Consider the following 18,135-nt stretch of genomic DNA (forward strand, 5'->3'; position numbering starts at 1 on the left):
CAAATCACTCAAAAACTTCACTCCATTTAATCTTCTGAGAAATAATCTGAAATTTTTGGATAATACATACATGCTAAGAATCATTTCTATGTGAGCTGTTTAAATATTCTGTGATTGCCAAGATAACCGAGGGTAATGGAATTAACAAGAGTCTGAAGTCAGGAATATTGTGGTTGGGTCCTAGGCTTGTCAATAGTGAGTCCTGGAGGGCACTTGGGTGGCTTAGTCGGTTGAGCATCTGACTCTTGATTTCAGCTCAGGTCATGATCTCAGGGTTGTGAGATTGAGTCCTGCCTCGGGCTCCCCGCTCAGTGCACGGAGCCTGCTCGAGATTCTCCTGCTCCCGCTCCCCTGCTAACATGTGCTCTTTCTCCCTCTCTAAAAAAAATAAATAAAATCTTAAGAAACATATATATATATATAAAGTCCTGGTTTCTGTATCTGTAAAACAGGGTGATACCTCTTCCCAAAGTGTGAAAACAAACATATACAAACATTAGTTATCATGACTGACTACAAGAGGCATTATAAGCCATACAAAGTAGTTTTCCTCTTCCAAATAAACCCCATGCTGCAACACTCCCTTTCTTTTTTTTTTTAAAGATTTTATTTTATTTGAGAGAGAGAATGAGAGAGAGAGAGCATGAGAGGGGGGAAGGTCAGAGGGAGAAGCAGACTCCCTGCTGAGCAGGGAGCTCGATGCGGGACTCGATCCCAGGACTCCAGGATCATGACCTGAGCCGAAGGCAGTTACTTAACCAGCTGAGCCACCCAGGCACCCTGCAACACTCCCTTTCTTTGTAAGATGAACTCATCAAACCCAAGACTTGTAATTTTTACATTTAATTTTATATTTCAAGGTAAATATTTTCTTTTGGAACTTAATAAGAATACTGTGGTGGTTAATTTTATGTGTCAACTAAGTAGGCCATGGCATTCAGACATTTGGTCAATGGTTAGTCTAGATGTTACTGTGAAGGTATTTGTTTAGAGGAGATTAACATTTAGTTAATCAGTAGACTTTGAATAAAGTGTATTACCCTTCATAATGTGGGTGGCCCTCATCCACTTAGTTGAAGGCCTTAAGAGGGACTACCTTGGAACAGAAACATCAACTCTTCCCTGGGTCTGCATATTTGGGACTTGACAACCTCCACAACTGCATGAGCCAATTCCCTAAAGTAAGTCTCTCTCTCTCCCTCCCTATCTTTCTCTACACACGCGCGTGCGTGCGCACGTGCACACACAATCTATTGGTTCCATTTCTCTGGAGAACTCTAATACAGATAATACTGTTGATTCTTGCCACTACCATGATCTGTTGTTAACACTCAAACTAGAGTAACTTAAAAATTCTGAAGGGGAAAAAAAATCTCTGCCTATTATCCCCAATTCTTTCTCAACACTTTGAGATAGTGTCATGTCAAAACACATTATAATTCAGCCAGATACTCTAACCTGGCTCCATCAACTATTCTCACTCACTTTCTTCCCAAATTTAGCATTAAACAATGCTGGGAAGAGAAAAATTTCTCTCCCAAGGCTGATGTGCAAGACCATCTGCCCCTTTTCTTCTCCCTGCTGTCTTCACAACCTTCTCTTTTTGTATTTCCTGAAGACACCGGTTGAAAAGAGAAGAAGCTGTGACAGTTCTATGGGACTCAAGGTTGAGTCACCTTGAAACATTTGTAAGGCTACAAAAAATGTTGTAAGGTCTCAAGAACTTCTGCCTTAAATAAAGGTTATGCTCTGAGTATTCCAGGTGAAAGTTGGAGGGGAAGCGAGTTTAATAGTCAAATTCAGGATTTGGGCATACCTCATTTTATTGTGCTTCACTTAATATTGAGCTTTGCAGATACTACATTTTTTACAAATTAGTTGTGGTAATCCTGCATTGAGTAAGTGTATATGCACCATTTTTCCAACAGCATTTGCTCAACTTTGTGTTTTTGTGTTAGATTTTGGTGATTCTTGCGATATTTCAAACTCTTCCACCATTACTATATTTGTTATGGAGATCTGTGATCAGTGATTAATGACTAGCATTTTTAAGCAATGTTTTTTAATTAAAGCATGTACATTTTTTTTTTTAGACATAATGCTGTTGCACATTTAATGGACTACAGTAGAAGGTAAATATAGTCTAACACATTCATCTGCTTTGCTTTATTGCAATACTTGCTTCATTGCAGTGGTCTGGAACCTAACCGGCAATTTCTCCACAGTCTGCCTGTATGTTTTGGACAGAGTCAAAAGCGCTTAGGACTGTATTGGATGTAAGAAGTAAGGAAGAGAAGGAACCAAGGATGAAAACCCAAACAAATAAGCAAACAAAAAACCTGCTCTGAGACAGACCAAATAAATTATTCAATAACCTAGAAGAAATCCCAGCATAAATCCACCTCAAATAATCCATTTTTTTTTTTAAAAAGCAAGAATTATTGCTTTTTGTTATGCTATCCCACTTGGATCCAGGCATTGTTGCTCTATACAGCAGGCACTCAAGGAGTACTTCTACGTGAAAATAATTGATGCTACTCTGATTTGCACACAATGCCAAAATACCGTATTTTCTTTCCCTTTTGCCTTTAATCTGGGTTTGCCAGATGAACTAAGGCTAAGCTTGGCGATTTTCCTGCTTCTGCCCAGCAGTCTTTTAGTATCCTACACACATAGACAGTTATCAATCTTGTGCTTTAAAATTTCAGTTCAGGGTGCCTGGGTGGCTCAGTTGGTTAAGCGACTGCCTTGGGCTCAGGTCATGATCCTGGAGTCCCAGGATCGAGTCCCGCATTGGCTCCCTGCTCAGCAGGGAGTCTGCCTCTCCCTCTGACCTCCTTCCCTCTCATGCTCTCTACCATTCTCTAATAAATAAATAAAAAATCTTAAAAAAAATAAAATTTCAGTTCAAAGCATTATCTTATAAAAAGCAATTTAAAAAACACTACCAAAACCAGACCCTAAGGAGAGTGTTTCAAGGCTAGAATACTGATGGAGAGGTAAAAGGGAGGGAATGTTTTCCATGGAACAATGGATCGGTCTATGACAAGATTTTTGTTCCATGAATCTATTTCTTAAGAACGGTGAACCACTTAAAGGGAGAATAAAACACTGGGGAAAATGCTGCAATTCATATATCCATTGTGTGCTTTTGAATTTTTATTTAGGTTTCTAACTTCTTTGGATCATCACAAGGATATACCTCCTAATAAAGATGAAAACATAACTCCATTTGGAAATACTTTTAACACATTATATAGCATAATGAAGTAACACAAAAAAACTTTTTTAAACATAGGATTTCTCTCTAAAACTTAAATGTGAGGCAGACAGACGTCTGACTTTAAAACAGATGGGACCCCAGAACATTCCCAGGATACATAAAACTGAATTCTGTGTTATATTTTATGTCTGAGACAGCTAACCAATACAAATTGATGGCTAGGGTTTCTGTACTAATTTTTTTTGTATCTTCCCATTCCAACATCCAAATTTGACAATTCAGTGTTTCTTTTGTAATTCTATGACCATTCCAGAATGTATATGATTTTTTAATAATTTGCTCTGTGATTTGGAATCTTAAGTGTGTGGATATGTTATCTATTATGTAATATGTACATAATACTATATACATACTCCATAATAAATAATATAAATTTATAGAACCCAACATAGGTACTCTGACCTCTGACACACAAAAATACAAGTTGTCACTAATAAAATGAGTTTATTTTATATTAAAGTTTTCAAAAAACACATTTGTAAAATTACCCCCATACTAGGCCTCAAGAGAGCCTTTACAAAGAGTTTAAAAAATTACAAAACAGCTTTCTCTGAACTATGAAAGTACACAGATTTAAGAGGTGTTAGAGGAGAAAATGTTAATTCATGGTCAATTTTTAAAAAGTTAATATACAACAAATCTGTAGGATACTACTAGAAGATTAAATCTTTAACCATTTAGAGGAAAAAGCTGTATTTTTCTTTTGGAAAGTTTTACTCTTAAATGATGTTTACTAAGAAATATACACTGCATACCACAGTAACAATGATCTCAAAATTGCCTAATTGCTTTGCAAATGAATCGGCCTATAGGAACACGTAGGAAACTGCTTGTCGATACATATTAACTCTTTAATTTTCCTGATAAAAGAAAACCGAAATAAAAATTTAGTCCATTCCAATTAAACATACAAATTACTCATATTTAATAGGAAATAGCATTGGATTATTTTTAACACAAAAGTTCAAGTATTACAGAAGCTCAAACTGTTATTTCAAAAAAGGAAACGAAAGAAGACATATTTATCTAACCAGTGTTTTACAGAAATTTGGAATATTTACATATTTTATAACACTGTAGGAATCTTTGGTGGTGACATATGGATTCAATTCCCTGAAAACACGTTAATAATTTTGTTCCATCAATCTGTGTAGTCAAGTATTTATAATCAGTAATGCTGGCAGTTACCATTTTCTAGCCAAATCCACATACATAGAGTGAACTGTGTGGAGGGAATCTTGTGCGGGACCTATGTGGGTTTACATAATTAACTACTTAGCAATAAGAGTTACTTCTGGTTCGTTTTTTTATCCCAGAAAAAACATGGTAAACTAAAGAATAGATCAACTGTCACTTCCAAACAAACTCGGGAAACAGTTAATATTAATGCACAAGCTGAATGAATATATAATAAAACAAAATACCGGCTACAATTTCTGCATAAACTTTAACAGCTACCATTATATCGCCTTAAATAGGCTTGTGCAGCATCTGATGCCCCTTCACCAAATGGTGGCGTTGGGAAAACAAGGCACTGTGGTCGAGAGAGAAATTTACCTCTTTTAAAAGCAGTGGACTCAAAAGCAGAGAAACAAAAACTGACCTGTTCCACCTTAAAAGAGACAAAGATTTATAAGCTTATCACACAAAGTTCCAAGGAAAGGGCATGCTAAAACACACACAAGAGAAAAGCAGCAAAATGTCAGAAATGTAAGGAAAGGAGAGAAAGGAATGATGGAACAGCAAAGTGACATCCACTGCGTATAAGGATATAACAGTAGAAACAGATCAGAGGAAGCACCGTGTGCGTGTGGAGAGATGCAATGAAAAAGAAGGACATGCATTACCCCTTTGCGACCTGTGGTGTCTTATTTGTGGAGAGGGATAGATAATGCCTCCAATTTAGAACAGTATTTATGAATTTACTATAATTAAGGAATAGGTTTAATACTCAGATCAGACTTAGAAAAGATAAAATGGAGCAGAACAGCCTGCACAGGTAATGTTTTTAGATAGAGTCACATGACTTTGCCAGGCTACTTGAGATGACACTGCCTTTGGGCAGGAAAGACACATACGGTGTAGCATTTGTATTAATAAGTCTGGTACGAGGCAATATAAATAAAACTCCCTTCCAAGCATTTATAATCAGAATCCCTAGGAATTTTGAACACAAAAGAGTTTTTCTTGAAACTCAAAGGCTACAAATTAGTCAACGTAAAGTAGATGAAGATATTCATAGAATTAAACTTTTGGAGTTTATTTGATGTTATGTATTAAGAATGTGAGATAGTCCAGAAAATGTTTTGAGACTTGTATCAAGAGCAATGTATTAATTAAACTAAGGTACTCTTAAATAAACATTCTGTTCTCTGCCAACACTCTGAGGAGGTCCTGAATATACATTGCCAGCTGGTTTCGTTTCTTAAAAAGGTAGAGAAGTCAAAGATCTCACAAATCTCGCTCACTGCTTTTTCTTTTTGACAAACAGAACAGTCAAAGTAAATTATCTGAATTAACTGTACAAATTTGACTACGGATCATTAAAACCACCACCAGAAATAGAGACTTCAGAATGCATAGTTATCAATGCCACCTAAAAAAGCCTCCGTGTTCCGTAATTCAAAATATCTTGGATTAAAAAAATATTTTTCTAATATCTATTCTAGTAGCTTCTAGTACATAAGATTAACATCTGTATTTTGCATTGGGACCTATCTTCAGGGGACGAACTCAGCCAGAAGACGGGAAATTTAAATGATTCTAGTCAATATAGATTTATAAATCAGCAGCACATATCAGTGCTAGGCTTGTGAATGGACCAACTGTTGGGTAACTTCATGACCCTGTTTCACAAAAACTGCTCTTTTTAAATGCTGAAAACGTAACCAGTGTTAACAGAACATGCTAAGTTCAACTATGATGTATGGAAAACTGGTTGATGTTCAAAACAGCTTCTCATCCACAGAGGAGAGAGTTAAAAATAGTTAAAGTTGAACAATGAGCTGTATTTTCATATTATTAGAATCTAATGAATTTAACAAATGAAACCCACAGGAAAAGAGATGACGAAATTCAAGGCATAAATGTGACATGTCGGGATGTGACAAATTAACAATAAAGATAGTGTTAATAAAACTTAAATGTACAGTCGCAAATAAGTAAACAATTTTCAAGTGTGCAAAACTAGTCAGGAATAAAAAGTGCTACGTGGAGACCTGGCTTTGAAATACTTGTTTCGAAAACCTTCAGTTGATGGTGGAAAAACCAGAAAGTATTAAAAAAGTAAAAATTTAAAGAATATATAAAACATGCTGTATCTTACATTATGCCCCTGTCCTATCACTGCTGGATCAGAGGCCTATTTAATTACTATCCTCATGTGATAGACAGAATATAAACGGAGGTAAACACAAATACAATAGCGCAAAGGCTGATGTATCTTAAACTGTAAAGACTCTTTTCAAGTATACTGTGGGTTTGTGTTTCATCTTAATATCCCAGGCACTCAATGTTGTTGAGCAATTTGAAAACAGATAACACAATTTTCTATTATTTCTGAGATATATATACATATACATAAATAAGCTTTGTATAACTACCTTTAGTAGTCAGGACATGGAAGTAATGGTGAAAGAAATAAAAGCTATTTAAATTGATGAAAATAAGCCCTATCACCGCCACAATTTAAAGTATTATTTTAATGTGTAAATCCTGAATGAATAATGTTAGCAAAAAAGTCAACATATTAGTGTAATTTGTCTTGGGATTCTTGAAGTGCAGATGACTAAAAATACACCTGTGGTCTCTTCTTCACTTTGTATTTTAGTGATCCGTATCGTACCTGAAGAGAGAAATGTGTCATTACTACAAATCAGATGATTACTTTTGGACTTAGATAGAACTGAATAGTTCATAATCATAGTAATAATTTTTTGACTTTTCTAATATAAAGAATCAGTTATCCTAGAAATGTGCTTCCAAACTCAGAAGACATCGCTGCTGACGTACTCAAAAACGGAGCTGGCACTGTGTTGGATATATGCTGCAAGTCATTATCACTAATAAATAAAAACATTAACTGTTGTTAGTTCTGCTCTGCCTGGTATGCCAATGGTGCCCAATGATCGGAGGCCAGAGGCAGACTGGATTCCTCCACTGCTTTCTGGACACAAAGACAATATATTATTATGGATAAACTTCTATTTAATCCTCATACAGGGTTGGTTCAAAGCAGAACTACGTAGTTATTTTTGTTAGTTGCTCTCTTTGCTTACGTGTAGGGCTGACACTGGGTGCTCGTGACTACCGTATGACTTGCTCTAGGAGAATACCATTTTCTACTCACAGGGGAAGCAGGGATTTACCATTTTGTAAATGTCCAGAGATCCTAATGTATCCAATCTGAATAAAGAATTTTAAATGTAACTGCTGATCTCCCCCTCTGTTCTTCCCTTATGGATCATTAGTATCCTGAGTGATAATGCAGCAAGGAAAGGAAGAGGAATCATCAGGAAGACAACTCTGTACCTGACTAACCTCTCTGCGGCCTTTCACGGTTTTCACAGATTTCATGCTTTGCGATCTTCGAAGCCCTTTGTGTGTTAACATCTCATCATCTGAATACGGCCCCTCCGCTTCTTCATCAGTTTTCTCATCTCCGTCTTTCAGTGGAATTCCATAACCTAAACGAGTCATCAAAACCAGCATGTTTTGGTGAAAGGACAGTGCTCCGTCTGAGTGCACTTCTCTGCATGGTTTGCATTCGCCTCCTCACTCCTCTCCCTTCCTCATCTGGAATGTGCTCCCTGCCCTTTGTCATCAATCTCTGCCCCGCACACTATTCTAGATGAAGCTCATCATTCATTGCTTCCAGGAAGTTGCCCCGGACCACTCCTATTTTTACTATGCGTTTTTCAGAATAATTCAAAATAACTTATTTTTGAGTAGGTAACATCTTGTTCGAAACTCAAAGAATATAAGCAGGTATATATTGAGACAGATCTCTTCATGAACTCTAAACAATCTAAGCAATTTTGTGTTTTATTGTGTTTGTCATTTGTGCCTTTGACTTTAATGAGAAATGAAGGGTTTCTGCCCACCATGCGTCAAAACTTTTGTCGAGATTGGGAACGGGAGGGTGAAATTAAGGAGTCAAATAATACCCGAAGGGGCTGGCACTTTGGATGAGATAAGTTCACCGGGGGCAGGTGATGGAGATGTTAAGCCAACACTGTTGCAGCTGCTGAGATACAGCCCAGCTGGACGGCCTGCAGTAATTAGAAACACCACGGGCTGCGATGACAGATGTTAGTCAAAGGAAAGAGCCAGCCTCAGGAAGGCAGCACGAGACCATGTGGGTGTGCTAACAGGCTGCTCTGTGTAGCTCCAGAAGACTTAACATTGGCCAATCTGCAAACATCCAGGTAGTCAGGCTGGTTACTGTCAGGGAGTCTGACAGCATTCCAACGCCGGGATTCACAGATGAGAACACTCCCATACCTAAAGCCGTGGTTCTCAAGCTTGGTAGAGTTTATTAGTAAAGACTGATTAGCACACATTAAGAGTCACCTACTGAACTTGCTAATACAAAGACTGCTGGGCCGAGGGTGGAGCTGAGAATCTACATCTCTAACAAGTCCCTAGGTGATGCTGATGCCCTGGTGCAGGGCCTGCATTTTTGAGAGCCCCCATCTGGATGGAGCAACACAGGGGCCCAAGTCTATAGCAAACCAGAGTGCTAGAAAGATAAGCAGTCAGTTATAAAGACGAGGGTGAGGTTAGGTCACACGGCCCCATTAGGTTTCAAATTTTCCTTTCATAAGGATAAGGAGCATAAATATCTAAATCCTCAGGTGAGGAAAAAAGGAGTTTTCCCACGTTCAGGAGAGGGCAAGGGATGGACTCCTTGCACGTGAAGAAAGACATACTGACTAAATGTTTATTAATCTGCTCTCCCAGGCCATGAATAACTTGAGGCTCACGAAACAAACCATGAAGAGTTATTAATAAGCTTCTCGGTCTCATAATAAGATACACACCTTTAATTATATATTACGCAAGTACAATTTTATGCTGCCAGACTTCCAGGCTAAAAATTGGAAGCCTTTGGGAGTAGAATCTGTCATAACTTAGGCCATGATGCTTTGTTCTCCTGCCTCAGTCCAAGGAATTGTGTTCTAGGTAGGAGAGAGCCCCTGCCGGGACCTAGGGCAGGGGGGAGCGGCACTGTTTGCTGCAAGAAGGCGAGCGTGGCCCAGAGAGGGGCTGGGTCAGTGGTCCTGGCAGGAAGCTCCTGATACAGTATTAAGTGGAAAAAAAATGTACATACAGAAACAGAGGAAAAACGACAATGAAACCATAAGACCTCTTGAAAGTGGGCTTTTAGGTGATTTTAAATTTATTTTTTTAAAAAATTTGCCCAGTTTTATTAGTTAAAAATTGTATTATTTTTATAATTGGGGAAAATAAGCCAGAAAAAAATTGTTTTTAGGTTGTCACTTCTAGATTTTTCTCTATCGCTGTTGCTTCCACAATATTCCCGACCCCAATAAAACTAAGGTAAAACACAGAAGGAGGACTCAAGGAAAGAGTCAGAAAGGAAGCAACTGTGACCAGAAAGTTGTCTAAGGTCAAAGATGAAGCATAAGACTACAGGTCAACAAACATGGCCTTGCTATTTTAATCGCCCCTCACTTTATGAATATGATTAGGAATTGGAAATTCATTCAAAAGAGGATTATATATATATTTTATTCTTTGTTTCCTAATTTCAGGTAATAAATCTTTTTAGCTTTCTAATTATGGTTTCAGAGAAAGTGATGGATTGATTCATTATTCTACAAATATTCGAAAGATTCTATGTGTTTGGCAGTGTGCTAAATTATGGGGGATACAATGATGAAAAAGACACAACTGTCATTTTTTTACATAAAGAAACTTACAGTCCAATAGGAGAACCAGACTTGAATGGGCATTACTGCAACAGATGCTATAAATCGAAGATAAGGATGAGGTACTATGGGAGCCCCCAGTGAGAGAATTAACTCAGCCTGGGGGTGGGGGAAAGTAGGCTGTGAGAGAGGACTTCTTGTAGGAGGTGGTGGCTAACCTCTGAAGGCTCATGATTCTCTATAGCTAGCACATGATGCAGTGGGAGAACAAGGCAGGGGAGCTAATACACCACATGCTACTGAGGTTGAACTCCATCAGAGAGCAATGTGGGGGGCCACTGAAGCATTTCAAGCAGAAGGGTGACATGATTACATGTGGGGTCTTTCAAAGATTCTTTTTGGATCTTTTTTGGAATGCACTTTGGGGAATGAATCAAGTGGATGAAGGCTGGAAGCAGGGAGGTTAACTGCAGTATGGCAGGTCAGAAATGATGGGGTCCAGGGAGCAAAGACAGAGACAGTAGCCAAATCGGGGATCTATTAGAAGATGAAACTGACAAGTTTAACTTAGCAATTTATTCAACCAAACTGTGCATCAAAAAGAGAGGAGTCAAGTCAAATACCTTCACTAAAACATGCATCTTCTATTCCACTTCAGAACCGGGAAATGAGTACCTATGAACATTCTGCTGTGAGTGGTGGAAATGTTAAACCAAGTTGTCCAAGGACTCAGAAGTGTTGGGGGCAGGAAGGAGAGCCGAGACGACGAGGGAAGCCCAGATTTCGGTGCCATCCCGGAGCAGGCCCTCGGCGAGTGGGCTGAGGGCTCCACGGGACTGCCAGTCCCGGGCAAAGTGCAGCCGCTGCCGCCATTCAAAGTGGTGCTCAGGTCGACTGCTTTACATCACTGATCTACACTGGACAGAGCCCTCGCACGCAGATTCCCGAGGAGCAGTGACTGGGGACCCAAGGCTGAGGAGCCTGTATGACCCTGGGCGCTCGCTCCACTTTAGGAAACGGACCCGGGATTCACACAGCTCCTCCATCTTAGAGTTGGTATAGTTTAAGTTTCCCCCCTTATAGTGATAATAAAAGCCAACATTAATCCAGTACTTAGCAACCCACCGCTTTAAGCGGTTTCTACATATGAATCTAAGTGTGAAACCACAGGAAGTTTGACCTGGAAGAAGGCCTGGACCTATGTTAGGATAGGGGAGGACTCGACCACCTATGAGCCGTGAGACCCAGAGTGAGTCTTGCCTCTCTGCAGGCCTGTTTTCTCGTACGGTAAGGGGGTGAGACAGATGAGAGGATGAATGCCAACTCTGACCCAGTCGAGCTGTGCGGGCCATTATGTTGAGGGGGCCTGTGAGCCAGGGTGGGAAAGTGCCACAGTCCTTCAGCAATGGCTGCCACCGTGGGCACGCGAGCAGGCAGCAGGCAGGACACCCGTTCGCCATCTTTGACTAAAGCATCGCTAAGGTTGCTACCTTCTCAAATTATTGGAATTCCTAGCTCCAGCCCAACCGTACCACGAAGTGTAGCCTTTTTATAAACGAAAAAGAGAACCTTGGATACCTCGTTTCTGTCACTGATTATGTAGTTAGCCCCTGATAGGTATTTTAATCTCCTTATGCCTGTTTAATCATCTAAAAAATTAGGGATGCCTGGGTGGCTCAGTCATTAAGCGTCTGCCTTCGGCTCAAGTCATGATCTCAAGGTCCTGGAATCAAGCCTCACATCGGGCTCCCTGCTCCGCGGGAAGCCTGCTTCTCCCTTTCCCTCTGCCTGCCACTCCCCCTGCTTGTGCTGTCAAATAAATAAATAAAATCTTAAAAAAAAATAAAAATGAAATACTTAAACTGTGTAGTCATCTTAAAGATTGAATAAATATGTAAAGCACCTAAAGCAAAACAAAAAATATATGCTTTATTTCTTTACTGGTATTGAAACAGAATATTGGGCCACTTTTAACTGATATGGGAGCAGCAGTATCTTTGCAGAAAAAATATTCCCACTTATCACAATGTGGTGTTCTTTCAAGGAATGTGAACATCATGTTCAAGGCGCCTATTTTCTTATAAAGAAGGATTTGGAGGGAGCTCTTTTTGCCATAGTGACAACATGCAGACTTAAATATTTCATCAGAGTAGGACTTCTCTTGACTACTTAACCTCAAACCACTCAGAGCAGGCCATGATGAGTTTTCAAAATGGATTCAAATTTCCAGATATTTGAGTTTGCTTGTGGGAACAAGCAGAGCATCTGAGGTAAATGTATTGATCACATGAAGCAGTAAACAGTTTGCAATGTGGATGCAATTACCACACTGAAATACTTACTATTTTTTCTTGAGGAATTCTGGAAGTAAATGAAATAAAAAATAATTCATGACATAAAAAAATGAGTGCCTTATTTTTCAGAAAGAAGAGTAGTGTTCTGATTTTGAAAATAGGTTGATTAAAAAAAAATCACTGAAGTCCCATACTCAGAACTGAACACTGTTGATAATTTAGCAATACCCTTCCAGACTCTTCCCTATGTATACACATTTGAAAATTCAAATGTATTAATGCATTTCATCTATTTATTGTGTCTATACACAGCATAACACACATTGTTTTGTTATTGTTTATTTCCCCATGATGTGGATATGTTTTCATGTCAGCAAGTATGGACTGACAGTATGAATTTTCACGGTTAATAAACCACGCTTCTGCTTAACCATTTTTCTTAGGCATTTGGTTTGTCCCAGAATTTTGTTACTATAAACAATGAGATGAACGTTCTTGTACATACATCTTTGAACACTTGTCTGATTATTTCTCTATGACATAGTCCTAGAAGTTTTTTGCTGAGTTAAAGGAAATAAATTTTGATAATTATTGCCAGATTATCATAAAAAAGGATTATTCCACTTAAATCTCTTAAAAAGTGAGTGTGTGTTTCCCAACATGCTTGCTGTGGTGATTTTAGAACATGTCCACAAATTCTGACACTTTTCTCCTCCTCCCTTGTATCTTTTTTTTTACATTTTTTTTTACATCCAACATGGGGCTTGAACTCACGATCCCGAGATCAAGAGCTGCATGCTCCACCAACTGAGCCAGCCAGGCGCCCCTCCTCTTCCCTTAAATCTCGAGGTTGTGTGTAGGTACCTGTCTTAATAAACTACCCTAAGGCAGAAGTGATACTGTCTGATTCCTGCCACTTCTCTTGGAAGACTGGCTCTGGGACCTTTTAGCTTCCAGGTAAGAAGCCCCAAAGCTCTGAGACAGCACATAGAGAGACGCAGGGAAGGAGAGGCCAGAGAGGCCCCGCCTCTTTGAGCCATCCTCTGTGTGACTCTTCACAGCTAACATACCGGCCATGTGAGTGAAGAAGCCTTTGACATTATGACTCCAGCCCTAGGTGCTGTCTCCCTGTGGCTGCATTAAGACCCTGAGCAGCAACTGCCTGCCTGAGCCCAGTCGCCCCCAGATTCAGGAGCAAAATAAAATGACTGTGACTTTTTTTAAGGCCACTGTTTGTAGTTCGTTATACAGAAATAGAGTACTAGAATAGTTACCAACACAGAACAGTGCTAATTAAAAAAATCCTTTTGCCAATCTGGTGAGCAAAAATTACTATGATTACCATTTTAATTTACTGTTTCTTTGTGAGGCTGAGTGTCTTTTTCATGTATTAATTGGTCAGCTGTATTCTTTGGTAGATTTAACAATAATTGGCTTGTAAGAATTCTTTGTATGGTTAAAATCTGAGCCCTTTGCCTGTTATCAGATGAGAATATTTCTCCTAGTTTGTTTTCTTACGGCATGGAATATTTTCCCCTTATATGTTATACATTTTTTTTATATAGAAAAATCTCTCAAGGTTTTCCTTTATGTCTTCTAGTTTTGATGTCATGCTTAAGAAGTCCGGCATATCCTAAGGGTATATAGTCAGGAATGTCCCACTGTATTATGGTTCAGTGTCTTACATGTACATCTTAACCTTTTAGGTATTTTGATGAAGGGCTTGAGACAGAGGTGTAACTTCATTCCCTACCCCATCTTCTAAGTCTAGCAATTATTCTGATACCCTTATTTATCTGCCTTTCTCCCACCGACCTGAAGGGCATCATCCTCATTCGATAAACTTCCATGTATATCTGGACTTGTGTTTACATAGACCATCTATAATTATCTTCTCTTCAACTATTCCTGTCCTGGAACCTTACTACTTTTCAAAAATATTTTTGGGCGCCTGGGTGGCTCAGTTGGTTAAGTGACTGCCTTCAGCTCAGGTCATGATCCTGGAGTCCCGGGATCGAGTCCCACATCGGGCCCCCTGCTCAGCAGGGAGTCTGCTTCTCCCTCTGACCCTCCCCCCTCTCGTGCTCTCTCTCTCATTCTCTCTCTCAAATAAATAAATAAAATCTTAAAAAAAAATATTTTTGAGAGAGAATGTTTTTGTTAAATTTCTTCCTTAGGGAAGAAAAGCTCAGAATATATACCATTCTGTAGGAAACTTGGAACTTGGGCAAAGTAATGCATATTAAAATTTTAATTTCATAACTTGAACAAGTCCCTTTTTTTGTACTGCTACTACTTACTTCATAGCTCTCTAATCTTCAGTTATTTTAATTTTCATGGCTTAAAATTTAACAGAAGAACTAAATAGCACCTTACTATCTTAAAATAGTCACATCATTTTAAGTTTAATAGATGAATATCATAAAGATAGCTATGGATTTTCATATTTATAATCATCTTTTCATTTAAATATCAGAATACCATTCTTAGCCAATTCTAAAGTATAATTACTAATAAACCGCTGGTAAAGGACTCAGATAACTGGTCCAAATTCAGCAAAATATATACAGCAGACCCCATAATCAAAATCAGTATACCTAATTTTTAAACGTATATTAAGAAAATGCCTATATTGGAAACTACTTTTACACCGTTAATGTATTGAGGATAATGGTTCAAAGTTCAGTGGTTCTCATTCTTAAAGATATTACTACCTTAATCAATGGCCAATGCTTAATTACTACCTCTTATGTAGCAGCCACCCACTTTGTAAAGTTATTCATTCTAGAGAGAACTCAGAAGAAAGTTCATTATTTTTTCTATACAGGAAGGAACTATTATTTTACTTCTCAAATTGGTTTCAATATAAAGGACGATTTTTAACCTCCCTCAAAAGAAAACTACTTAAAAAAAAAATCGAATAGCCTTGTATCTTATGGACTTACCAATATATTAATAAGAAATGTTGTGAAGATCTTAATTTTTAGCTGAGCCTTGAACTAAAACTTTCTTACATGTGATAAAATGACTAAGGAGCCATGACTTTTTATTTATGTGTATATATGTATTTTTTAAGATTTTATTTATTTATTTGAGAGACAGATAGTGACAGAGATAGTGAGAGAGTGCACAAGCCGGGAGGAGAGGGAGAATCAGGCTCCTACTGAGCAGGGAGCCCAACGTGGGGCTTGATCCCAGGACCCTGGGATCATGACGTGAGTTGAAGGCAGACGCTTAACCGACTGAGCCACCCAGGCGGCCCTATGTATATTTCTAAGATCAGATAATTTGTTGAAGTTTTAGAACATATCACCTCTGCCACGCTCCTAATTTGCATTAGAAATACCTACAAGTTAGTTCTTGAATGAGAATATGTTATTCCAACATATTTCCTATTGCAGTAATCCTATTTACAAACGGAGTCATCCTTTGTCACCCACTTCAAACATTTTATCTTGAGTCAATATCCTTATTTGTTCATGGCATTTACAGTAAAGAGTGTTTAAAAAAAAAATAGTAAAGAGTGACTCCTTAGATGTCACTACACAGTTTGAGTTGAAAGAGGACTAATCACTTGTGCCAATGGTGGGGAGGTGGGCATGGCCACACCGAAGGCTTCTAAAAACTCATGATGGCACAAGAGGCTACTGTTACTTTCTTAGTTAGATGATCTCTAGTCAACAAAAGGCAAGCATTAACTTTAGAGAAAACTGAGAGAAACACAACTCCAGTTAAGTGTAAATTCACAAACATCAGTGTAAATCGTGTCTACTCAGATTCAGAGTTACCATGTATTATTTTAGTACCCACCTGGACTCAAAATTCCAACTGTGAAAGAAAAATATATCAAACAAATAAGCACACCTGCTGATTCACCGGAGACTGATTTACTTTTCTTTTTTGTTTCTTGTAGAGGTTGGAATGGTCTTTGTCCCACAGGCTCATCGCCTTGGATAGCTGTTAGATCATGCATACTAAAACTTCGTAAACGTTCGGTTATTGCTCCTTGGCTCTATTTAACAGAGAAGTGAAAGATCCGAGAAAAAAAAAAGACTTTAAAATATTTCATATGCTTACATTTAAATTTCTCCCAACATTTTATCATGTGGCTGACTGATTTTCTTATGAAATTTTCAGAAAAGTTGGAAGAATAGCACAGTGAACAGCCCTAGATTGTTTATAGTTTGCTTTATTTTATCACACATCTACCATCTAACCATCCATCAACCCACTTTTAAAATGCATTTCAAAGTAAGTTCTAGACATCAGTACATTGCACTCCCAACATTTCAGCTTTGTAATTTGTTTTAAATGTAAAAAAAAAAAAAAATGTATGACGAGTGTACCCTCTGAGTAGACAGCATCCGTGTTTTGTTCTCTCCTAAAACTGGCACTTTGGGGCTTACGATTTAGACGTTTTTAATTTAAAAATTTTTTAAAGATTTTATTTATTTATTTATTTGACAGAGAGAGAGAGAGAGAGAGAGAGAGCACAAGCAGGGGGAGAAGCAGGCTCCCCATAGAGCAGGGGGAGCCCGATGTGGAACTCGATCCCAGGACCCCAGGATCATGACCTGAACTGAAGGCAGTTACTTAATTGAGCAACCATGTGCCCGATTTAGAAGTTTTTAAGGTAAAAGACATACTGTTTTAATTTTTTTTAGATTTTATTTATTTTATTTGAGAGAGAGAGAGAGAGAAAGAGCATGTGTGGGGGCGGAGGGGCAGAAAGAGAGGGAGGGGGAAGGAATCTCAAGCAGACTCCCTGCTGAGCACAGAGCCAGATGCAGGGCTCAATCTCACAAGCCTAAGATCATGACCTGAGCCGAAACCAAGAACTGGTAGCTTAATGGACTGAACCACCCAGGCACCCCAAGGACATACTGTTTTAAGATAAGCTAAGTCGGCAGAAGGCGCTGGGGTCTCGGCCGAACCTCGGATTTCTAGACCCTGAGCTGCTCTGCAAGTCACCATGCTGCGTGGAAGTCGGAGCCGCACCTCCCAGATGGCCCCTCCGGCCAGCCGGGCACCTCAGATGAGAGCGGCACCTAGACCAGCGCCAGCAGCTCAGCCTCCGGCAGCGGCTCCACCAGCTGCTGTTGGCTCACCTGCTGCTGTGCCCTGGCAGCCAGGGCTCATGGCCCAGATGGCAACCACTGCAGCTGGCGTGGCTGTGGACTCTGCTGTCGGGCACACGATAGGTCATGCCATCACTGGGGGCTTCAGTGGAGGAGGCAATGCTGAGCCTTCAAGGCCTGACATCACTTACCAGGAGCCTCAGGGAACCCAGCCAGCATACCAGGAGCAGCAGTAGTTTGGCCCATGCCACTATGAGAAGAAACAGTTTCTGGAGTGTGCCCAGAACCAGGGTGACCTGAAGCTTTGTGAAGGTTTCAGCGAGGTGCTGAAACGGTGCAGATTTGCAAATGGATTAGCCTAATCAAGAAGTTCAAATTGAAGATAAGGAAAATCATCTCTCATAACCAAGTTAATTTAGCATAAAAATATAATTGATGGTGAATGGTGAATATATAAAGTGTAAAACCACCAGTTAAGCTTCTCCTTCACCATTAAATACAGCTTTCTTCAGAATTGGAATAAAAAAGGTGGTTCTTACTGTAAAAAAAAAAAAAATAAAGATAAGCTAAGTCAGGAGTGGTAATGA

The 18,135-nt window shown here is 39.1% G+C and overlaps 1 protein-coding gene and 1 pseudogene across 2 annotated transcripts in view; one reads left to right on the forward strand and one right to left on the reverse strand.

Moving 5' to 3' along the window:
- Nucleotides 1-3,751: 3,751 nt before the first annotated feature.
- Nucleotides 3,752-18,135, reverse strand: part of REEP3 (receptor accessory protein 3) — a 105,059-nt gene continuing 90,675 nt past the window's right edge. The window contains exons 6-8 of one of the 2 annotated variants that reach the window (XM_028123981.2): nt 16,335-16,482; nt 7,814-7,968; nt 3,752-7,127 (exon numbers count right to left, since the gene is read on the reverse strand). In XM_028123981.2, coding sequence (XP_027979782.1) covers nt 7,071-7,127; nt 7,814-7,968; nt 16,335-16,482 — 360 coding nt within the window. In that variant the 3' untranslated portion in view covers nt 3,752-7,070. The remainder of the gene's footprint in view (nt 7,128-7,813; nt 7,969-16,334; nt 16,483-18,135) is intronic. The other variant, XM_028123982.2, reaches the window with a different exon arrangement.
- Nucleotides 17,443-18,057, forward strand: LOC114224737 (coiled-coil-helix-coiled-coil-helix domain-containing protein 2 pseudogene; annotated as a pseudogene).

Source organism: Eumetopias jubatus, unplaced genomic scaffold (genome assembly GCF_037043125.1).
Source record: "Eumetopias jubatus isolate StellerSeaLion01/CBP00866 unplaced genomic scaffold, mEumJub1_p1.0 scaffold_17, whole genome shotgun sequence".
In the NCBI taxonomy this organism is placed as follows: domain Eukaryota; kingdom Metazoa; phylum Chordata; class Mammalia; order Carnivora; family Otariidae; genus Eumetopias; species Eumetopias jubatus.